The 24,523-nt window shown below is 46.7% G+C and overlaps 1 protein-coding gene across 1 annotated transcript in view; it reads right to left on the reverse strand.

Moving 5' to 3' along the window:
* Positions 1-24,523, reverse strand: part of ccdc33 (coiled-coil domain containing 33) — a 271,296-nt gene that overhangs the window by 11,387 nt on the left and 235,386 nt on the right. The window contains exons 18-21 of the mRNA XM_060853677.1: positions 6,306-6,501; positions 4,909-4,997; positions 2,550-2,681; positions 919-1,003 (exon numbers count right to left, since the gene is read on the reverse strand). Of these exons, the coding sequence (XP_060709660.1) occupies positions 919-1,003; positions 2,550-2,681; positions 4,909-4,997; positions 6,306-6,501 (502 nt within the window). The remainder of the gene's footprint in view (positions 1-918; positions 1,004-2,549; positions 2,682-4,908; positions 4,998-6,305; positions 6,502-24,523) is intronic.

Below are 24,523 nucleotides of genomic sequence, written 5' to 3' on the forward strand. Positions count from 1 at the left end.
AACATGGCCACCCAGTTACACCAACAATCAATTCATTAAGTTACACTAATTTCACTGTCAACACACATCACAAAGCTTTGGGCTCTTGTGGTACAGTGGTAGTGTCGGTGCCCCTAGGCCAGAAAATCCAGGTTCAAGTCTTACCTGCTCTGGAGGTGCGTCGTAACAGATTGACTAAAAGCTTTTTTTCAACATGACTAAGTTACTTGTAACATGGAGATAATGTCTCTACCTCTGGGCCAGAAGGGCCAGGTTCAAGTCCTTCATATCTCAGGATGTGATGGCCTTGATATGTCTTTTTGTTCTTAAATGACTTACAGGTTGTTCTGCTGTAACACATGTCTGGTCAACACAAATTGGCTATAACGCGGTTGGCCAATTGTGGACGTTGTTTGGATAACGCAATCTTTCTATTGAATGGGTAAGCGATTTTCTATTAGTAATCTCCTACAGTGGTGGTTTTCTACAGCGTGGTTTTCCACAGTGCAAGGTTGCAGAGGAACATAACTGCTGTGTTACAGCAGAAGGACCTGTATGTCACATTTCAGATGTGAACATTTACTGACAACATGCCGGAATGTTGTCCGAAACTTAATGCTTCAATCAACTGATGCTGACAGGCTGTTTCAACTGACTGCAGAACTCGGGGTTATAAACCCAGGACAAGAGCTCATCCATTTAGGACAGAGATGAGAACAAATTTCCTCACTCAGTAGTTAGTGAAACTTGGAATTTTTGACCCCAGAGAGTTCAGTGAGTATGAGGTTGATAGAGTTTTGAACCCTGACAGAGTCAAAGCGACTATACTGTGAGAGTAGAGGTGAAAATCATTCACAATCTTGTTAAAAGGCAGAACAGATTCAAGGGGACAAATGGCCTACTCCTGCCCCTATTTCTTTGTTTGTCACTTGAATTTACCCGTACGCTTTTTAGATGCTTCAGGCTTTGCTTTCGGTCTCTCTTTCAACTTTTTGTCCAGAAGAGTCTCCATTCTTTCAATAACCTGCAACAACAAATGACATTTGATAGATCGGTTGGATGCCATTCATAAAGTGTGGAGAGCACTTGATTCCGAATCTAAACCATACTGCGCTTAAACCTGTGAAGGTATGAAACTGACTGGATCCCAGGATATCTCCATGATACCAGCAAGTCACTCAAATAATAAAATTTGCTCAACTGTCAAACAAGAATGTTCTCGTGACAGGGGTTTGTAAACTTTAAGTACAATAACATACCCCAGTTGTGCAACAAAACAAGAAATGAGAAAGAAAATAAGATTAATCTCTGCATTTTTTTAGTTTTTAGGAAAGAAATCATGTGGGGCATGGATAGGATAGATAGACAAGGTATTTTCTCTGGAGTGGGGGAGTCCCAAACTAGAGGGCATAGGTTTAAGGTGAGAGGGGAAAGATTTAAAGGGACCTAAGGGACAACTTTTTTCACACAGAAGGTAGTGCATCTATGGAGTGGGGAGACTGGTACAATTACAGCATTTAAAAGGCATCTGGATGGGTATAAGAATTGGAAGGGTTTAGAGGGATATGGGCCGAGTGCTGGCAAATGGGATTAGATTGAGTTGGGATATCTGGTCAGCATGGAGAAAGTGAGGACTGCGGATGCTGGAGATGCTAGATGTGTTGCTGGATGCTTTTCCAGCAACACATTTTCATATCTGGTCAGCAAGGACAAGTTGGACCAAAGGATCTGTTTCCATGCTGTACATCTCTATGACTCTATGATTCTATACATCAAAACTAGTACCTACATTAGAACAGTCAAAAGTAATTAATTAAGACATGCTACAGCATGGTAAAGTGTAAAGGAAATATTAGTAGGAATTCATTGAGAGATTCTTCTCCTGATGAGCTGGAGGCTCTCATGACCTGTTACAAGCCGGGACACACAGCAGTGTTCCTCCCCTACCCGCAAAGTTCCATTGCCTGCTAAGTTTCTGAGTTTGGTTCAAACAATGATTGCTAAAATGGACACCAGAACCAGGAGAGTCTAAGTACCAGGATGTTGTTGTCCTTAGAAAAGAGCAGGTGAGAGATTATCTCAAGGTCTTTAACATTACAAAGGAATTTAGAGGCATTCAGCATGGAAACAGCTCCCAGAGGGGACTGACACAGACACAGTGCAAACTCCACACTGACAGACAGCTGAGGCTAGGATTGAGCCCCGGTCCTGGTGCTGTGAGGCAGCAGTGCTAACCGCAGAGTCACTGTGCCATTCCCTCCATCCCCCAAAACTTTGTTGCTGAATCAAATCCTGGAGCTCCTTCAGTACTGCGGGAGTATGTACATGACATGAACTGCAGTTGTTCCACAAGGTAGCTCACCACCCTCTCCAGGGCAATTAAGGATGGTCAATAAATGCTGACGCCCCAGTCAGTGACGCCCCTCATCCCGTGAATAAATAAAAAGAAACATAATTAGGCAGGACCTGTTAAATGGAAAGTCATGTTCAGCCTTCCCAGAACCCAAATGAGATGTCTCTTTAAAAACTGCAACTTGTGTAAGTTACAAACTCTTCACCAACTCCCTTACCTTTTCCTGTTGCCGTATGGTGTCTTCCAGAATCTTTGATTTGTGCATTTTTTCCTGGTATTTGTGCAGCGCAGCCAGCTGCTGCTGATGGGCTTTCTGTGACTTCAAAAGCTCAGCTTCACGATCGTTCTTCTAGAGCAAACAACAATGATATTGGGGTCTTACTGAACAAAGGTAACCACCATGCCAGCCATTGAGGCTTAGATTAGCAACCTGAGAAACACGCTAAGGGGCTAAAGATGAGCGATAGAGGTGGTCCAACCAGAGACTCCCATGTCTCATGAGTAAATTTTTTTTACAAACCAACAAAAATGTTACTTTTCTGTAAGATCAAGACAAAAAAATCAACTGTTCACATCATCCCACAGACAATGTTTTGTCCTGGATTGCCTCATGCCCCATTTGCCTTATTCTCCCCATTGGCACTTCTTCATAACTCACTCCCCAAATCTATTAGCCTTAAAGTGACCTGGATTTCCTCTTACACAGATGGTACTCTTTTTTAAAAGTTGCGTATCTTTGCAATCCTTCAGCACAATGAGCAATGTCCCTGGGATCAATGTGATCCATTCAATTCATAATGTTACAAGTTTCAAACTGATCAGCATTCAACGCCCTCTACCGCTCTAAAAGCCGACAAGGCCTCCTTAAAGCCTTCCTTGTAAATTCTTACATTTATCTTTGATGACCAGCCGTCTCGGCTCTCCAGGATATTAATACTATAGCCATTACTAAGCAATGGAATCTGGACACAATAATATTAAACGTCAATATTTCAACACACGTTTGCCAGAGCTACGTCATGCCAAGATTTTGCAGATACTTAGTGCCTACGACTTTTCACAAATCAGATTTAATTTGGGTCAGTTCTTCATAATATTACAGTCAGTGGTGTGATTGAATACCAATACATTTGCCAGGATAGGCGCAGCTCTAAGAACACTAAGTTTTGACTAACTTATCTCAGAAAGGATGCATTGGTATTGGAGGCATTCTGGAGAAGGTTTACTCGGCTGATCCTGGGTATGGAGGGATTGTTTTATCAGGACAGGTTGAGTCAGTTGACATTGTATGCATTGGATTTAAGAAGGAGAGGAGACCTTATTGGGGCACACAGGATTCTGAGGGGGCTTCGCAGTGTGGATGGGGAGAGTTTAGGGCCAAAGGAGATAATCTCAGAATAAGGTGTTGCTCATTTAGGACAGAGATGAGGAGCAATTTCTTCTCTCAGAGGGTGGTGAATCTGTGGAACACTTTACCACAGAGGGCTTGGAAAGGTTGGGTCGTTAAGCAAATCCAAGGCTGAGGTAAGAGGGATTTTTAATTCACGAGGGAATCAAGGATTATGGGGAAAAGGCAGGAAAATGGAGCTGAGGAATATCAGATCAACTGTGATCTCATTGAATGACAGAGCAGACTTGGTGGGCTGAATGGCCTTCTTCTGCCGCTACATCTTATGGCTAGCATTCGAGAGGTTCGACATCATCCAGGGCAAAGCAGACTTCTTGATTGGCACTCTGTACTTTCTGGCTTCCTTCACTCCCTTGACTACTGATGCTCAGTAGCAGCTGCGTGTGCCGTCTATAAGATGCACTACAGCAGCTCAGCAAACCTCCTCTGCCAGCGCCCTCCAAACCTCCCACCCTGGAAGGAAAAGGGCAGCCGACAGTTGGCAAGACCACCACCACCTGCAGGTTCCAGACCACTCCCACCCACACGCTGAATCGGAATTATAGCTTAGATTTCTGCCAAGTCAAGATGACTCAGGATCCCTTTCTAAAGGACGGCATGTGCCAGTGCTGCGATTCCTGACCCCATTCCTGGGGTTTCCTATATTTCACAGTACCCAACCTGGTCACCAACCCACGCCCCTCTGCTCTCCTCACCCTGGCCAGCTCCACTGAGGAGATCGACATGGCCCACCCCTTCACGGAGTCAGACCAGTTTTTCCAAAGGGTCCTGGAATCCCTACACTGTGGAAGCAGACCATTCGGCCCAGACCCATCCCCCACGACATTATCCCAGTAATCCTGCATTTCCCCTGGCTAACCCATCCATCCCGCACAAGTTAGTATAGCCAATCCACATAACCGGCACAACTTTGGACTGTGGGAGAAAATCCACACAGACACAGGGAGAACATACAAACTCCACTCAGACAGTCACCTAAGGCTGGGATCGAACCTGGGTCCCTGGCACTGTGAGGCATCTGTGCTAACCGCTGAGCCACCATGCCGCCCCAATCACTGGATGTGTAGGTGAGGCATCAAGGCTGAGACATCCCTGATTTGTCTGGATAGCCCAGGGCCCTTAAAAGGAATATCATCCACACAACACACTTCCATCCCCCACGACTCACCCGTATCAATTCGTTCTGGAGCTGCTGTACTTTGTCTTTGCAATTCAGAAGCTCCGCAGTCTCTGCGGCCAGTTTCTGTCTTAACAAAACTGGAAATCAAATAAGCAAAAATACAAATGAAAAGAGGTTTAAAGTTCAGTTCCACACCCACACAATTTAGATGATGGTTTCTAACAGCAATGAGAACCAGTCCCTTTACTAATCCAGCAACACGGGGACTAAGAATAGTTGTTCATCAAGGAACTACCATGGGCCTGAAGGACAGATTGGTCTCTTTCTGCAGACAGGAAGTCAAGTGCAGGATAAAAACGCCTTCCAGAAAATGTAGCCCCAAGATCAGTGACATGGAAGTGATGGGTTCAGCTTAATTTAATAAAATACTATTGAGCTACTCAGTGGGTAGCTCTTTAATCTTTACACAGAAAGCCTATTTTATATTATCTCATGGTCCAGAGTGTTGATCAGCCAGCTATGAAAGCCTGTGTTATTGACATTGTTGGAGAGCATAACTGAGGTAGCACAGTGACTCAGTGGTTAGCACCACTGTCTTACAGCGCCAGGGACCCGGGTTTGATTGCACCTCCGGGTGACAGTCTGTGTGGCGTTTGCACATTCTCCCTGAGTCTGTGTGAGTTTCTTCCCACTGTCCAAAAATGTTCACGTTAGAGTGGTTTGGCTATGCTAAATATGGGATTACTGGGATAGGGAGGGTCTGGGTCTGGGAAGGGGTGGCAATGGCATCGCGGCATTATCACTTGACTATTAATCCAGAAACTCGGATAATGTTCTGAGGACCTGGGCACCAATCCTGCCATGGAAGATGGTGGAATTTAAATTCAATTTTAAAAATCTAATGATGGCCATGAATCCATTGTTGATTGTCATAAGAACCCATCTGGTTCATCAGTGTCCTTCTAGGAATGAACCTGCAATCCTTACCTGGCCTGGTCTACACATGACTCCAGACCCACAGCAATTAGGGATAAATTGGTAACATGTGCAGGCCTAACCAGGGATTTCCACATCTCCCTGAATGAATAACTAAACTTGCTCTTCAGAGGGTTCGTGCAGAGTGGTGCTGGAAAAGCAAAACAGGTCATGCAGCATCCAGGGAGCAGGAGAGTTGACGTTTCAGGCATAAGCCCTTCATCAGAGATGTGGAGGGGAAGGGGGCTGAGAGATAAATAGTGGGGGGTGGGACTGGGGGAGAAGGAAGGTGGGAAGGCGATAGGTGGATGCAGGATTGGTGCAGACTTGATGGGCTGAAAGGTCTCTTTCCACACTGTTGGGATTCTGAGACTATAAATAAAAGAAAACTAGATAGATCGGGGACACGATCACCGATTTTACCTCAACGGTATGCTCACAATGACGGTACGAGTACTTTAAAACCAGACCTATTCTGTCAGCTATTTCTGCTTTAGTCATCACATCAATGTCGGTGTCATCCAGCAGAACTCGGCCGAGGTCTTGATGAGAGCTCAGCTCACTCCGCAGTTTGCTGTTTTCGACCTCCAGCCTCGTGACATCCTTCCTCAGGTTAATGATGTCCTCAGCCATCTTCTGCATGGCGGTCCAGTAATTATCCAGTTCCTGCCAGCACACACACACACACACACACACACACAAACACATAAACAGGGGAACGAGGCAACCAGTTCCATTTCCCAAGAGCATGCTTTTTCTGATATTAGCAACCGTGGAATTATTGCACACCCCCCACCCACCAACACATTCATATGGTGTGGATAACAACAGCAAGCCTAACATTTATTGCCCAACCAACTTCCCTTGTGAGATACAGTTACAACATTTAAATAAGTGGACAAGTACATGAATGGTAACGTTTGTTGGGGTGTGGGCTAAATGCAGGTAAGTGGGACTAGTTTAGTTCAGGAAAATGGTCAGCATGGACTAGCAGACTGAAGGATCTGTTTCCATGCTATATGACTCTATGTCTCTAAGACACCAGATCTGTAGGCAGGAATCTTAACAGGATGTATACACTTAATGACAAGGTCCTGGGAGTGTTGCTGAACAAAGAAAACTTGGAGTGCAGGTTCATAGCTCCTTGAAAGTGGAGTCACAGGTAGATATGATAGTAAAGAAGGTGTTTGGTATGCTTTCCTTTATTGGTCAGAGTATTGAGTACAGGAGTTGGGAGGCCATGTTGCAGCTTTATAGGACATTGGTTAGGCCACTTTTGGAATATTGCATGCAATTCTGGTCTCCTTCCTATGGAAAGACGTTGTGAAACCTGAAAGGGTTCAGAAAAGATTTATAAGGATGTTGCCAGGGTTGGAGGATTTGAGCTAAAGGGAGAGGTTGAATAGACTGGGGCTGTTTTTCCTGGAGCGTCGGAGGCTGAGGGGTGACCTAATAGAGGTTTATAAAATCATGAGGGGCATGGATAGGGTAAATAGACAAAGTCTGTTTCCTGGGGTTGGTGAGTCCATACCTAGAAGATATAGGTTTAGGGTGAGAGGGGAAAGCTATAAAAGAGACCTAAGGGGCAACTTTTTCATGCAGAGGATGGCATGTGTATGGAATGAGCTGCCAGAGGAAGTGGTGGAGGCTGGTACAATTGCAATATTAAAAGGCATCTGGATGGGTATGTGAATAGGAAGGGTTTGGAGGGATATGGGCCGGGTGCTGGCAGGTGGGACTAGATTGGGTTGGGATATCTGGTCGGCATGGACGGGTTGGACCAAAGGATCTGTTTCCATGCTGTACATCTCTATGACACTATGTCACTATGTACATATTCTTGAGGGCAATTGGGCTTGAGCAATAATGTTGCCCTGGACAGTGATGCCCACATCCTGTGAACAAATAAAGTAAATCAGCTGTCACCAGTACCAATTTGCTCATACAACCATTACATTCGAAAAGGAAATGGATATTGTACAGAGAAAATGTGCAGGACTTCAGGAATAATGCGAGGGAATAGAATAAATTGTAAAACTGTTTCAAAGAGCTGGGCTATGACAAGCTGAAAGGCTTCCTTCTGGCTGTTGCACTTTAATGTTACAATCGATTTTAATTTATGCCGTTTTAACAGCGACTTTAGCACCGATATTTTGCATGGCCATTGAATTCTTTGGGGCCAGCCCATAATAAACCTGTTGGAAACAGTTACAATGACTGAACTGGCAGGTGTGAAAGGGAGATAAGCAAGTTCATTACAATAGATCAGACGGGCAGTGATCACACACCCCACTTCCCCTGGGAATCAGAGGTGGATAATCATACCATCCACTTACAGGGATAATGCCACAGTCATCGTTTCACCTCTGGTCATTGAAGGTTAACGACTGGAACACTGATTGTTAATATACACTTCCAGTCGTAAAACCAAAATAAAATTGTTTGCAAATATCACAGTAAGAGGTGATGCAAAAGAAAAGGTGAATTAAAAAAAAGACTGGCATTGATATCGCGCCTTTCACAACCTCAAGAATTCCCATAAGCAGAACTGTGACTTGGGTAGAGTGATTTGGGGTAACCGCCTGGGGCCAATGCTTTGTAGAGGGAGGGGGTTTGGGTGAGATGTCCTGCACTGGGATTACAGGCTGAGGGGTGACCTTATAGAAGTTTATAAAATTATGGGGGGGGGGCAGGGAGAGTGTGTGTGGACAGAGTGAATGGTCAAGGTCTTTTCTCTAGGGCGGGTGAGTCCCAAACTAGAGGGAATAGTTTTAAGGTGAGAGAGAAAAGATATAAAAGGGACCTCAGGGACAATGTTTTCATGCAGAGGATGGTGTGTGTGTGTGGAATGAGCTGCCAGAGGAAGTGGTGGAGGCTGATACAATTCCAGCATTTAAAAGGCATCAGGATGGGCACATGAAAAGGAAGGGTTTAGAGTGAATTGGGCCAAATGCTGGCTAATGGGATTACATTCATTAAGGAAAGCTGGTTGGCATGGACACGTTGGACCGAAGGGTCTTTGTCGGTGCTGTATGACTATGACTCTAAAGACATCTGGGAGGAACTTAAAACCAGGATGGGGCAAGAGTAGTACCCTCCGACCTTCCGTTTTGTTAAGTTAGACTCAGAGACCTTTATTGATGGACTGGAAGGAAAAGATGCTGTGTCCCATGGTGGGGGGACGCTCAAGACTTGATTTGCCCCAGTGCTGGGGTCAGAGTTAGATGAGCAGGGCAAGGGGGATGGCTCTGTCCATAGGAATAAAGAGAGTACATTGTTCAGATGTTTGGAATTCTGCCCAAGTTAACTCATCCCCTGCCTTTCCTGCCTGGCCGGTCCACCACCTACAAGGTATACGTTGCCTGGGAAACTCAGTCAGCTCCCAGTGATTGCCTCACTGGGAAGACAGTGCCTCCAACAGTGCCGTATCCCGGCACAGGCAAATAGGAGGTTGGGCAAAACCCAAATCCATGCCCACCATGCTCAGAGGCAGAGGGTTACCACCTGAATCACTTGGACCCTTACAATCACCAGAGACATGAACCTTTCAACCACGTTTGAACCCTCTCCCCAGCGGAAACAAGTCAGTGTTAACACTGGCAACAAGTCAATGTCTGACCCACTGAACCCCATAAACCTTACTTTTAAAAGGATTGTCATAGCAACAACATCAGTAGTGGGTTAGCAAATATTAGGGAGTATTAAACAGTTTTCCTCACATGCAGCTCACAGGGAGAGATAAGCAGTCACAGCTACGTCCTTGATAAACTAATTCTATCTGAAACATGACATTGAGCTCCCTGATTTCATGATGCTATGAGTTTTCTTTGTGCCAAAAGGTTAATCACGTTGCAAATAAATAAGTTTGCAAGCAAAATAAGTATCAGAATGTTCATTATTGAGTAGTTATATCATCCTAACATTGTGATTCGAAGTTCAGTGATAACACAGGTTTTATTGCAACCTACCACTGGCTCTACACTCCCATATCTCCAAGCTGCTAATGAGTTATAGAGTCATACAGCATGGAAGCAGATCGTTCAGTCCAACTAGCACATGTGACCATATTCCAAAACTAAACTAATAGGGACAGCACGGTGGCTCAGTGCTTAGCACTACTGCCTCACAGCACCAGGTCCCAGGTTTGATTCCAGCCTCAGGCGACTGACTGTGTGGAGTTTGCATATTCGCCCCGTGTCTGCATGGGTTTCCTTCGGGTGCTCTGGTTTCCTCCCACAGTCCAAAGATGTGCAGGTCAGGTGGATTGGCCATGCTAAATTGCCCATAGTATTGGGTGCATTAGTCAGAGGGAAATGGGTCTGGGTGGATTATTCTTTGGAGGGTCAGTGCGGACTGGTTGGGCCAAAGGGCCTGTAGGAAATCTAAACTAATCAAATCCCAAGATGGAGTTTAATTTGGATAATTGCGAGGTATTGCATTTTGGTCAAACAAACAAGCGATAGAGCCCTGGGGAGCGTTGTAGAACAGACTGAGGTGTTCAGGTACATAATCCTTTGGAATGTGTGTCACAAGTGGAAAGGGTAATTAAGAAGGTGCCTAGTACCCTTCCCTTCATTGCTCAGACCGTTGACTGTCACAGTTGAGAAGTCTTGTTGAGGTTGTACAGGATGTTGGTGAGGTCTCTTCTGAAGTACTGTGTCCAGGTCTTGTGGCCCTGTTATAGGAAGGATATTTTTAAACTGGAGTGGGTTCAGAAAAGATTTACCAGATATTGCTGGGAATGAAGGGTTTGAGTTATAAAAATAGGCTGGGACTTTTTTTTTTATAGCTATTTATGTGAGGAATGTTACCCAGAAACAGGCCAATACCAGAACACGAATAGACAGAGAAGCCAATGCTGATTAATTCAGTAAAGCTGATTATATCTGAGAGAAAATGTTTTCAAAGTCTCCCTGAAAAAAGATTAGAGTGTCCTCAGCGAATCTCTTGCCCACACTGGAGAAGAAATACCCATGAAGGTGCCAACTATTCCTGGCATCTCCAACAAGCTCAGGTGAAGGTAAACGCAAACAGTGAAGTGTAAATGTGAGCATCTCATCTACCCAGCTCCCTCTTCAGACACCACCTGCCCCCCTGAGGCAGGACGTGCACATCTAGTATTGGATTGCTCAGTCACCTCAGGAGCCACAACTCCAGAGAGGAAAGAAGACATCCTGCCTTCCAAGAGACTGCTGAAGGAGAGAAGATAAACACAAGCCTTTCTTTTTCAAAAGCCCACACGTGTGAGATGTCCGATACTGCACTGCCTGCAGGAAGGTTACGATGTTGCATATCAAGGTTGAGACATGCTATGCCCTGGCGTAGCACACTGTGTGCAGTACTGTGTCAAATAATCAGCAGTATTAACAGCACAAGTGATAAGTTTAGCCACAAGTTGTCAAAATGTTGCTGCACTATCAGAAACATGGTTTTAGAACATTAGCAGCATTAACTGAGCTGAAAATGTGTTCCTGGAAAAGCACAGCAGGTCAGGCAGCATCTAAGGAACAGGAGATTCGATGTTTTGGGCATAAACCCTTCTTCAGGAACTTCTTCAGCCCTTCCTCATTAGCAGCATTAAACTGAGCCTCTACCTGCCCTAATGAGGGCAGAAGTTCCCTTGGTATTGTTCCTAAGAAGAATAGAAGGAATTTGCCTGGCTTAACATTGAAATCTTCAACCATTTATTTAAAAAAAAGCAGGTAATCCGCCGGTCAGCTTGTCGCTCTTTGTGGGATCTCGCTCTGCAAAAATCAACTGACATTTGCCTTGGCTTTCAACGGTGATCACGCTCATTGGTCTTCTCCAGAGCAATAACTCAACCAATCAGACTCGAGTTGCCATCCAATCAGCAGCCTTTCCTGCCACGGTATAAGTTGTTGAGAAGGTTGGAGATTCGGCATACTTGCATTTGTCCTGATGAGCGCAGGAGACATGGCGCCGTTTTCAGCAAGGCGTTCATGGTCTGTGCAGCTGGGAATGTGCTGAAGCTGTGAAAGGTGCTACGTAAGTGAAGCCTTTCCTTCCATCAATATTCAGAGGAGGGACCAGCAACGACCGTTAGAAAGGAGGACCTCAAGGAACGTGCACAACGGAGGGAGGGAGGCAGAAAGAAAAGGAATTCCTGAGAGTGGGAATTTCAGAGAGTGATGTTAAAGACACATGCCAGTGAAATGAATCGCAAGTAAGTGCACAGAACGCAAGGGGAAGTATCAAGAATGGACAGATGGATGAGGCTGTTTAAGGTTACTGTGCTGAGGAGATCATGGAAGGTTTTAAAAGACAGAGAGCTGACAGATAAAGAAGATAATTACACTTTGCCTCCAAAGTAACCATTTTCCAAGAATGCTCTGACAAAGTGAATATATCAAATGGTCAAGGGCAGCCAAACACTAAAGGTCATTCGGCCCATCAATTCCATGTTGGGTGTCTGAGGTGCAATCCATTCAGTCCTTTTCCCACCCCTTCCTCCTCCACACCCCAGCTTTATCGGTCCTAATGCCATTACATGTGAATCCTGTGGTGATTGATGACCATGTCAGGATTAGTATAGCTGCAAAACTCTCTCATGTGAAGTAACGGTCAGTTAACAGTTAACGTTACCACTGTCGTGGATGCAGTGTGTGTTGTATTTGTTGCTAGTGGAGTCCTTGGTGAGATCTGAACTCTTCCTCTGACCTGGACCCCCTCCACTCCCGCGTTGCCAACATTACAAATTTGAGACACTGACTGAAATCCCAAGGGCAGTCAGCTTATCTGAGGGATTGGAAAGAGGGTGAAAATATCTCTTTTTGAAAAGAAAACAGAACACAACTTATAACTCTTGAGGACAAGGTTAGATTTCCATTTGCGACAGAAGATTAGGCTTTCAATCAAGGATCTTAATTGTTACAACAAAGGCTGATTCTGAAAATGTATGATCCTCCTCAAACAGTGCAGCTATATTGGCTTAGGATGTGAAGAAAGTAAACTATGTTATCAGGCCATTATTTAGACTATGTGTTGTTTTTATAGAAAAGAAACAGATTTTACAACGTTTTTGCAAGTGTCTGTTCTCCTCAAAGCTTTTGTGTCTTGATGCAAAATGGAACGGAGATAGAGTTGTTTCCAAGTGTTAAAGAAAGTGCGGTGGGTTTGGGGCAAAGGTACTGAGCTGAACCTAATCTATTTCCTCCCACAACATATTCAGAGTTGAGATAACAGACAAATTACTGAAGAAAATTTAACTGTCTTCAGTATAGAATGTACAGCAGAGAAACAAAAACACAGGAAATAGGAACTGGAGTAGGCCATTCAGCCCATCAAGCCTGCTCCAACCATTCAATATGATCAAGGCTGTTCTTCTGACTTAGTAACCTGTTCCTGCTTTCTTCCCTTACCCTTTGATCCCTTTAGTCTAAAGAACCACATCTAAACCTTAATTGAAAACATTCAACGTATTGTTCTCAACAGCTTTCTGTGGTTCACCACACTCAGGGAGAAGAAATTTCCCCTCACTTCAATTCTAAATGGCCGACCCTGTATCGTCAGACTGTGACCCTAATTCCGGACTCAGGCAGGTCCTCCCTGTGTTTACCCTGGTCAGTCCAGCTGGTTCACTCTGGATCAAAACCAACAGACCCGCGGGACGCTGCCAATCAGAAACAAAAACAGAAATGTACTGAGGAGGGGGTCATTCAACCCGAAACATTAACTCGGATTTCTCTCCACAGATGCTGCCAGACCTGCTGAGCCTTTCCAGAAATTTCCGTTCGTGTTTGTGGCTCATTCTGGAGTTTAGGCTCCACAGGACCCTCCTCGCATCTCTCTTCAGGGAACCCCATCATCACATCCTGCCTCCCTGGGAGATGATCCAGTGTCCGCTCAGGCATATCATACAGTTCTCCGTCTCCACCATTCCTTTTGGAATCATTTGCTAACCAGTCTCTCGGTTTATTGTTTCCGGTGGGTTCCTTATTGAGTTTATTAGCATCTATCTTCCAGTTATGATCCTTAGTATTGGCCTCTCTTATTCCTCCTGCTATCCAGCTGTATTATAATTTGTTATAGAACATAGAACATAGAAAAGTACAGCACAGAACAGGCCCTTTGGCCCATGATGTTATGCCGAGCATAAATGATTTGGATGTGAGCATAAGAGGTACAGATAGTAAAAGGGCAAGAAGTTATGTTGGAGCTGTACAGGATTGGTCAGGGCACAGCCGGAATACTGTGTGCTGTTCCAGTCACTGCATTATGGGGAGGATGTGATTGTACTGGAGAGATTGCAGAAGAGATTCACCAGGACCTTACCTCTGAGATGAAGAGATGCCGTTCTTTGGAACAGACATTATTGAGGGGGGATCCTGATTGAGATGTTTAAGATTAAGTGGGGCAAGGACAGTTGGGATTGAAAGTAGCTGTGAAGGGTCAAGAGTGAGGGAGCACACTTTTGAAGTGAAACAGAGGTTTAGAGGAAAATCCTTTTCATCCTAAGGATGGTGTGGGTTTGGAATGCACTGTCTGGGAGAGTAATTAAGGGATGAAACTTCACAATTTTATAAAAAGTTTGGACAAACACTTTAAGTATCATAACTTTCAAGGGCTAATGTGTGAAGGTGGGCCAAGTTTGGTGCAAACTCAGTGGGCTGAAGGAAATCTTCCATGCTGTATGACTCTATCATTCTGTGAGGATACAGCTGGGTTCGGCTGTGGTGCTCCCAGTTTGAGGAGTTCCTGCAGAGCTAGGCCGGACCAGAGACAGTGTCTTAGTCCATCCAGCACCATGCAGAGAGACATGGGCAGTGGGACATTGGCTCACGAAGGACACATCAAGAAAAAGGAGAGAGTGCTCTCAGTAACCATCAGCTCTTCATGGTTGACAGAAAGGATAAATGTTCCTGCACCCGGCGTCTACCATCAAGAATGTGAAGGACTTCCTAATCTTAGCCCTTCAAGGTCTGTGAGGTAAAACTGTCAAAAGTATACGAGTCATTTCAAAAGCATCCTTGGGGTAGGGATAGACTGAACTTCAGAGATAAGGAGACCTTCACAACACAGCTGGACTAGGCAAGAAGCAGGCGTGAACTCTGTACCAGCTAACTATCTGATTTCCACCCTATTCTCCACACAGCCTGGAAATTACTGTGCAACCTGCCTGTACAAACACAGATTCATTACACCAAGCAGCCGTTATCATACAATCTCGAGTGAGCTCTTGTTTTGCTCAGTCATGCATCGCTGCCTGGGCCAGCATTTATTGCCATCCCCCAGTTGCCCCTTGAGAAGGTGGTGGTGAGCTGCCTCCTTGAACCTTGCAGACCATGTGGTTGACCCACAGTCCCCTGAGGGAGGGAATTCCAGGATTTTCACCCAGTGACACTGAAGGAACAGTGATATATTTCCAAGTCAGAATGGTGAGAGTCTCGGAGGGACACTTGAAGGGGGTGGTGTCGACCAAAGCTTGAGCAAGCTTTGACCAAATTTCATTTCTTTGACCTGAGCTGGTACAAGGCTGGAAGAAACTGAAGATACAGGTTTCAGAAGAGAATCAATGGATGAGAAACTGGAACAAATGAGCTGAACACAGCCTCCGAATGATGGGAACACAGATTATCAGAAGGTTGGCGGGTCCACTACTTTTCATCATTTATATAAATGATTTGGATGTGAGCATAAGAGGTACAGATAGTAAGTTTGCAGATGACACCAAAATTGGAGGTGTAGTGGACAGCGAAGAGGGTTACCTCAGATTACAACAGGATCTTGATCAGATGGGCCAATGGGCTGAGAAAATGGCAGATGGAGTTTAATTCAGATAAATGCGAGGTGCTACATTTTGGGAAAGCAAATCTTAGCCGGACTTATACACTTAATGGTAAGGTCCTCGGGAGTGTTGCTTAACAAAGAGTGCAGGGTCATAGCTCCTTGAAAATGGAGTTGCAGGTAGATAGGATAGTGAAGGCGGTGTCTGGTATGCTTTCCTTTATTGGTCAGAGTATTGAGTACAGGAGTTGGGAGGTCATGTTGCGGCTGGACAGGACATTGGTTAGGCCACTGTTGCAATATTGCGTACAATTCTGGTCTCCTTCCTATCGGAAAGATGTTGTGAAACGTGAAAGGGTTCAGAAAAGATTTACAAGGATGTTGCCAGGGTTGGAGGATTTGAGCTGCAGGAAGTGGCTGAACAGGCTGGGGCTGTTTTGCCTGGAGTGTCAGAGGCTGAGAGGTGACCTTATAAAGGTTTACAAAATCATGAGGGGCATGGATAGGGTAAATAGACAAAGTCTTTTCTCTGGGGTGGGGTCCAGAACTAGATTAGATTACTTACAGTGTGGAAACAGGCCCTTCGGCCCAACAAGTCCACACCGACCCGCCGAAGCGACAACCCACCCATACCCCTACATATACCCCTTACCTAACACTACGGGCAATTTAGCATGGCCAATTCACCTGACCCGCACATCTTTGGACTGTGGGAGGAAACCGGAGCACCCGGAGGAAACCCACGCAGACACGGGGAGAACGTGCAAACTCCACACAGTCAGTCGCCTGAGGCGGGAATTGAACCCAGGTCCCTGGCGCTGTGAGGCAGCAGTGCTAACCACTGTGCCACCGTGCCACCCTAGAGGGCATTGGTTTAGGGTGAGAGGGGAAAAGATATAAAAGAGACCTACGGGGCCACTTTTTCACACAGAGGGTGGAACGTGTATGAAATGAGCTGCCAGAGGATGTGGTGGAGGCTGATACAATTGCAACATTTAAGAGGCATTTGGATGGATATATGAATAGGAAGGGTTTGGAGGGATATGGGCCGGGTGCTGGCAGGTGGGTCTAGATTGGGTTGGGATATCTGGTCGGCATGGACGGGTTGGACCGAAGGGTCTGTTTCCGTGCTGTACATCTCTATGACTCTATGACTCTAAATGAGTTGTTGTACTCCACACAATGGCCTGTAAGAAGGATGCAGTAGGATGGGTCAGCACTTCTACCTGCTTGCCCAATCACTTTAAAATACAAAAGCAACTTCTGTGCCGAAGGCCCTGCCTATTCAAATAAACCCTCCAACTCTCTTATGGAAACTGCAAGTCACAAACAAGAAAAAGACATTGCACCCTGTACCACATAACGTCTTTTAACCAAAAAGGATAGCTGTTGTTCATAAAAGAGCAAACAACATGTCAGTTTCTTGCCACAAAGTCACAAGATTCTAAGATAGAGCCTCACTCTGGAAAGTCAGATTGACAGTCCAATGCAGTACTGAGAGAGTGCTGCTGTGTCTGAGGTGCTGTCTTTCAGATGTGACTGAGGGACTTCAACTGCCACTTGGGGGTGATGTGAAAGATCCCAAAGAACAGGGGAACCCTCCCTCTTACCTGACCAGGTAGTTATCCCTCAATCAGCGAAGCAAAAACAGATTAACTACTCATTATCCATGATATGGAGGTGCCGGTGTTGGACTGGGGTGGACAAAGTCAGAAATCACTTGATGCCAGCTTCTAGTCTAACAGGTTTATTTGAAATCACAAGTTTTCGGAGCACTGCTTCTTCATCAGGTGAAGACAGACTCTCTGTGTTCATCTGACGAAGGAGCAGCGCTCTGAAAGCTTGCAATTTCAAATAAAACTTGCTGGAAACCCAAAACGTAGGAAAGAGTCAACCCCATTGCTGTGGGTCTGGAGTCACGTGTAGGCCAGATTGGGAGATTTCCTTCCCTGAAGGATGTTCAGCGAATCAGAAGGGTTTTTACCACAATCAGCAGAGGTTACATGGCTGCCATTAGGTTAACTTTTATTATCTCTTTTCTGTTGAATTCAAATTTCACCATGCACCATGGTGAAATTCAAACTCTCATCCTCAGGGCATTTAGAGTTTTAGCCATAGAGGCATACAGCACAGAAACTTGGTCCAACTCGTCCATGCCAACCAGGTATCCTAAATTAATCTAGTCCCATTTGCCAGCATTTATCCCCATATCCATCTAAACCCTTCCTATTCATGTACCCATCCAGATGCCTTTTAAATGTGATAATTGTACTAGCGTCCATCGCTCCCTCTGGCAGCTCATTCCATTTGCTTGGGTTTCTGGCTTGCTCGTCTAGTTATATTCCTGCCACACCTCCCTTTCAAAGTTGCTGTAAAAATTGATCTATGAGAAAGTTAAGGGGAAAGTGGAGTTAAGTATACACTCAGATTGGCTGTGACCTTATTCAATGACAGAATAGGCACAATTGGCTCATGGTCTGCAGCTGCTTCCATTTCTTGTCTATCACCTTGGGCAGCATGGTGGCTCAGCGTTTAGCACTGCTGTCTCATAGCACCAGGGTCCCAGGTTTGATCCCAGCCTTGGGTAACTGTGTGCGTGGAGTTTGCACATTCTCCCTGGGTTTGCTCTGGTTTCCTCTCACAGTCCAAAGATGTATTGGCCATGCTAAATTGCCCATAGTGTTAGGTGCATTAGTCAGGGGGAAATGGGTCTGGGTGGGTTACTCTTCAGAGGACTGGTTGGGCTGAAGGGCCTGCTTCCACACAGTAGGGAATCTAATCACATTTCCTTGTGGGCGGCATGGTGGCACAGTAGTTAGCACTGCTGCCTCACAGCGCCTGTAGACCCGGGTTCATTTCCCGACTCAGGCGACTGACTGTGTGGAGTTTGCACGTTCTCCCCGTGTCTGCGTGGGTTTCCTCCGGGTGCTCCGGTTTCCTCCCACAGTCCAAAGATGTGCGGGTCAGATGAATTGGCCATGCTAAATTGCCCGTAGTGTTAGGTAAGGGGTAAATGTAGGGGTATGGGTGGGTTGCGCTTCGGCGGGTCGGTGTGGACTTGTTGGGCCGAAGGGCCTGTTTCCACACTGTAAGTAATCTAAAAAAACAGTAACCACATTTTGAAAGGATCATTGGCTGTAAAACACTGTGAGGTGCCGCATAAATGCAAACTTTTCTTTTCTTGATCTGAGCTGATAAAGCTCTCTGAATCAGGAACAAAGGTGTAACATGCCCACTTAAAGAGAGGTTTGAAAGGATGTGTAAAACAGCATGTACACAGAGGGACTGATATGCTGCTCTATAATCAAAGCTTTTAGCATTTTGGAATCATTCTCGTCCAAATATCTTTTTGTTTAAATAAGTAAGTCAGACAACCCAGGCTCAGTTTTGCATATTTCAATTAAAATATCAAATCTTCCAATTCCATTCTTTGCATTTTTACATAATCCATTTGGGCTATTTAAATGGGGAGGGTGTTGCTCCTGTTTAAATGATCACATTTGCATTGTTCAGCTAATCTATTGATTTGTTCCAGTTGAAAGTCTAATGTATTCATGCTTTTTGCACTGCACTGTCTTGACATAGCAAGCTCCCTGCGAAGTTTCACTCATCGATGCACATAATACAGATTGTAAGGTTGATCCCGAGAGGCCTTTATGCTTAGAAACACACACACATAAACATAAAACACAGGCACACACACACACACAGAGACACAGACACACAAACACACAGAGAAACACACAAACACAGGCGTGCGCACACACACACATAAACAAACACACACACACGCAGACACACGCACAAATATATAGAAAATTGTCTCTATGATCTGGGTTTGTTCATCCCAAACACAAAGCCACCCAAATGCCCCCACTCAGCAAACACCAAAAGAACAAAGACTAATACGGGAACAGACTCTTCGGCCCATCGGGCCTGCACTGACACATGACACCTTTTCTAAACTAAAAGCCTTTCGTCTTAATCTTCGAGTAAAAAGTGAGGTCTGCAGATGCTGGCGATCAGAGCTGAAAATGTGTTGCTGGTTAAAGCACAGCAGGTCAGGCAGCATCCAAGGAAAAGGAAATTCGACGTTTCGGGCTGGAGCCCTTCATCAGGAATGAGGAGAGGGTGCCAGGCAGGCTAAGATAAAAGGTAGGGAGGAGGGACTTGGGGGAGGGGCGATGGAGATGTTATAGGTGGAAGGAGGTCAAGGTTGAACTCAGATTTCTCCAGTTTCCTCATTTCCCCTCCCCCCACCTTGTCTCAGTCGATTCCCTTGAACTCAGCACCGCCCTCCTAACCTGCGATCCTCTTCCTGACCTCTCCGCCCCCACCCCAAACCGGCCTATCACCCTCACCTTGACCTCCTTCCACCTATCACATCTCCATTGCCCCTCCCCCAAGCCCCTCCTCCCTACCTTTTATCTTAGCCTGCCTGCCACACTCTCCTCATTCCTGATGAAGGGCTCTGGTCCAAAACGTCGAATTTCCTGTTCCTTGGATGCTGCCTGACCTGCTGTGCTTTAACCAGCAACACATTTTCAGCTCTTTCGTCTTAATCTGTCAAGATGCCTCTTAAATGCCATTGGATCTGCTTCTAGCGCCCCCACTGGCAGCTCATTCCAGGCACTTACCAGACTCTGTGTAAAAAAACCTCATGTGCCCCAGTAATTGATCTGGGATAAGGACTCTATCCATTTGATCCTTGCCTCATTGGATGCCCCTCAGCCTCTGATGTTCAAGTGAAAACAAACCAAGTTTGTCCAATCACTCCTCATAGATAATACCCTTTAAACCAGGCAACATCCTGGTAAACCCTTTCTGTACCCTCTCCAAAGCCTTCACATCCTTCTGGTCATATGGCAACCAGAAGTGTACACAATATTCCAAATGCTGTCTAACTAAAGCTCTATACAGCTGCAATGTAACCTGCCAATTTTTATATCTGTACCCCGACCAATGAAGGCAAGCGTACTATATGCCTCTTCACCAGCTAATCTATTTGCTTTGTTGAAAAATGTGGTGCTGGAAAAACACATCCAGGCAGCATCCGAGGAGCAGGAGAATCGATGTTTCGGGCATAAGTCCTTCTTCAGGAATGAGGCTGGTGTGCCAAGTGGGCTGAGATAAGAGGTAGGGGCGAAGGAATTTGGGGGAGGGGTGGTGGGAATACGAGAGGTGGAAGGAGGTGAGGGTGAGGGTGATAGGCCGGAGAGGGGGTGGGGGCGGAGAGGTCAGGAAGAAGATTGCAGGTCAAGAGGGCGGTGCTGAATCCGAGGGTTGGGACTGAGATAAGGTGGGGGAAGGGAAAATGAGGAAGCTGGAGAAATCTACATTCATCCCGTGTGGTTGGAGGGTTCCTAGGCGGAAGATGAGGCACACTTCCTCCAGGCATCATGTGGCCAGGGTCTGGCGATAGAGGAGGCCAAGGACCTGCATGTCCTTGGCGGAGTGGGAGGAGGAGCTAAAGTGTTCAGCCACGGGGCAGTTGGGTTAGTTGGTGCGGGTGTCCCAGAGGTGTTCTCTGAAACATTCCGCAAGTAGGCAACCTGTCTCCCCAATGTAGAGGAGACCACATCGGGTGCAGGGGATACAGTAAATGATGTGTGTGGAGGTGCAGGTGAATTTGCGATGGATATAAAAGGATCCATTGGGGCCTTGGAGGGAGGTGAGGAGGGAGGTGTGGGCGCAGGTTTTGCATTTCTTGCGGTTGCAGGGGAAGGTGCCAGGAGTGGAGGCTGGGTTGGTGGGGGTGTGTGGACCTCACGAGGGAGTCGCGGAGGGAGTGGTCTCTCCTGAATGCTGATAGGGGTGGAGAGGGAAATATATCCCTGGTGGTGGGGCTTGTTTGGAGGTGGCGGAAATGATGAAGGATGATACGATGTATCTGGAGGTTGGTGGGGTGGAAGGTGAGGACCAGTGGGGTTCTGTCCTGGTGGCAATTGGAAGGGCGGGGTTCAAGGGAGGAGGTGCGGGAAGTGGATGAGATGTGGTGGAGAGCGTCGTCGACCACGTCGGAGGGGAAATTGCGGTCTTTGAAGAAGGAGGCCATCTGGGCTGTACGGTATTGGAACTGGTCCTCCTGGGAGCAGATGCGGCGGAGGCAAAGGAATTGGGAAAATGGGACGGCATTTTTACAGGGGGCAGGGTGGGAGGAGTTGTAATCTAGATAGCTGTGGGAGTCGGTCGGTTTGTAGTAAATGTCCGTGTTGATTCGGTCACCCGAGATGAAAAGGTCTAGGAAGGGGAGGGAGGTGTCTGAGATCGTCCAGGTAAACTTGAGGTCGGGGTGGAAGGTGTTGGTAAAGTGGATGAACTGTTCAACTTCCTCGTGGGAGCATGAGGTAGAGCCAATACAATCATCAATGTAGCGGAGGAATAGGTCGGGGTGGTGCCAGTGTAGCTGTGGAAGATGGACTGTACCACATATCCGACGAAGAGGCACGCATAGCTGGGGCCCATGCAGGTGCCCATGGCTACTCCTTTGATTTGGAGGAAGTGGGAGGATTGAAAAGAGAAGTTGTTAAGAGTGAGGACCAGTTCAGTCAGTCGAAGGAGGGTGTCAGTGGAAGGGTACTGGTTGGGTCAGCGGGAGAGGAAGAAGCGGAGGGCTTGGAGTCCTTCGTGATGGGGAATGGAGGTGTATAGGGACTGGATGTCCATCGTGAAGATAAGGCGTTGGGGGCCGGGGAAGTGAAAATCATGGAGGAGGTGGAGGGCGTGGGTGTTGTCCCGAAAGTAGGTGGGGAGTAATTGGACTAAGGGGGACAGGACAGTGTCGAGGTATGCAGAGATGAGTTCGGTGGGGCAGGAGCAGGCTGAGACAATGGGTCGGCCGGTAAGTCGGGTTTGTGGATTTTGGGCAGGAGGTAGAAACGGGCGGAGCGGGATTGTGGGACTATGAGGTTGGAGGCGGTGGATGGGAGATCTCCTGAGGTGATGAGGTTATGGATGGTCTGGGAGATGATGGTTTGGTGGTGGGAGGTGGGGTCATGGTCAAGGGGGCAGTAGGAGTAGGTGTTCACGAGTTGGTGTCAAGCTTCACCGGTGTAAGGATCGGTGCGCCAAACTACCACTGCGTCTCCCTTGTCTGCTAGTTTGATGGTGAGATTGGGATTGGAACGGAGGGAGTGGAGGGCTGCATATTGTGAGGGTGAGAGGTTGGAGTGGGTGAGAGTTCATCCACTTTACTAACACCTTCCACCCTGACCTCAAATTTACTTGGACCGTCTTAGACTCCCTCCCCTTCCTAGACCTCTCCATTTCTATCTCGGGCGACCGACTCAACACAGACATTTACTACAAACCGACCAAATCCTGCAGCTACCTCGATTACACCTCCTCCCACCCTGCCCCCTGTAAAAATGCCATCCCATATTCCCAATTCCTCTGACTCCGCCGGATCTGCTCCCAGGAGGACCAATTCCAATAGCGAACAACCCAGATGGCCTCCTTCTTCAAAGACCGCAATTTCCCCTCCGATGTGGTCGACGACGCTCTCCACCGCATCTCCTCCACTTCCCTCACCTCCGCCCTTGATTCCTGTCCCTCCAATTGCCATCAGGACAGAACCCCACTGGTCCTCACCTTCCAGACCACCAATCTCCAGATGCATCGTATTATCCTCCGTCATTTCCGCCACCTCCAGACAGACCCCACCACCAGGGATATATTTCCCTCCCCTCCCCTATCAGCATTCAGGAGAGACCACTCCCTCCGCGACTCCCTCGTGAGGTCCACATCCCCCACCAACCCAACCTTCACTCCCGGCACCTTCCCCTGCAACTGCAAGTAATGCAAAATTTGCGCCCACACTTCCCCCCTCACCTCCCTCCAAGTCCCCAATGGATCCTTCCATATCCATCACAAATTCACCTGCACCTCCACACACATCATTTACTGTATCCGTCTCAGCCGATGTGATCTCCTCTACATTGGGGAGACAGGCCGCCTACTTGCGGAACGTTTCAGGGAACACCTCTGGGACTTCCGCACCAACCAACCAAACCGCCCCCGTGGCTGAACACTTTAACTCCCCCTCCCACTCCACCAAGGACATGCAGGTCCTTGGCCTCCTCCATCGCCAGACCCTGGCCACAAGATGCCTGAAGGAAGAGAGCCTCATCTTCCGCCTAGGAACCCTACAACTACATGGGATGAATGTAGATTTCTCCAGCTTCCTCATTTCCCCTCCCCCCACCTTATCTCAGTCCCAACACTCGGATTCAGTACCGTCCTCTTGACCTGCAATCTTCTTCCTGACCTCTTCGCCCCCACCCCCTCTCCAGTCTATCACCATCACCCTCACCTCCTTCCACCTCTCGTATTCCCAGAGCCCCCCCTCAAATTCCCTCCCCCTACCTTTTATCTCAGCCCGCTTGGCACACCAGCCTCATTCCTGAAGAATGTCTTATGCCCAAAACGTCGATTCTCCTGCTCCTCGGATGCTGCCTGGCCTGCTGTGTTTTTCCAGCACCACATTTTTCAACTCTGGCACTCCAGCATCTGCAGTCCTCACTTTCTCCGAGTTAATCTATTTGCTTTGCCAGTTTCACAGAACTATGGGCCTGTACACCTATATCTCTCTGTATGTTAATGCTTCTAAGGTTTCTGCTTCTTATTGTATACTTCCCTCTTGCATTAGATCTTCCACGATACATCACTGCACATTTCATAGATTCATACAGTGCAGAGGAAAGACCCTTTGGCCCATTGAGTTTATACTGATATGAGTACCACTAAAATTGTGTTAATCCCAATTTCCTGCACTTATCCCAAATCTTTGAATGTTATCATTAAATGTCTGCATTCAACTCCATTTGCCATTTCTCTGCCCAAGTCTTCAGCCCAACTATGTCCTCATGTATCCTCGGGCAACCCTCCTCAAGATCCACAACTTGCCCAATATAGTAAGTCTGCAAACGTACTGATCAGGCCAGCT

The sequence above is a fragment of the Hemiscyllium ocellatum genome, chromosome 42 (genome assembly GCF_020745735.1).
Source record: "Hemiscyllium ocellatum isolate sHemOce1 chromosome 42, sHemOce1.pat.X.cur, whole genome shotgun sequence".
Taxonomy (NCBI): domain Eukaryota; kingdom Metazoa; phylum Chordata; class Chondrichthyes; order Orectolobiformes; family Hemiscylliidae; genus Hemiscyllium; species Hemiscyllium ocellatum.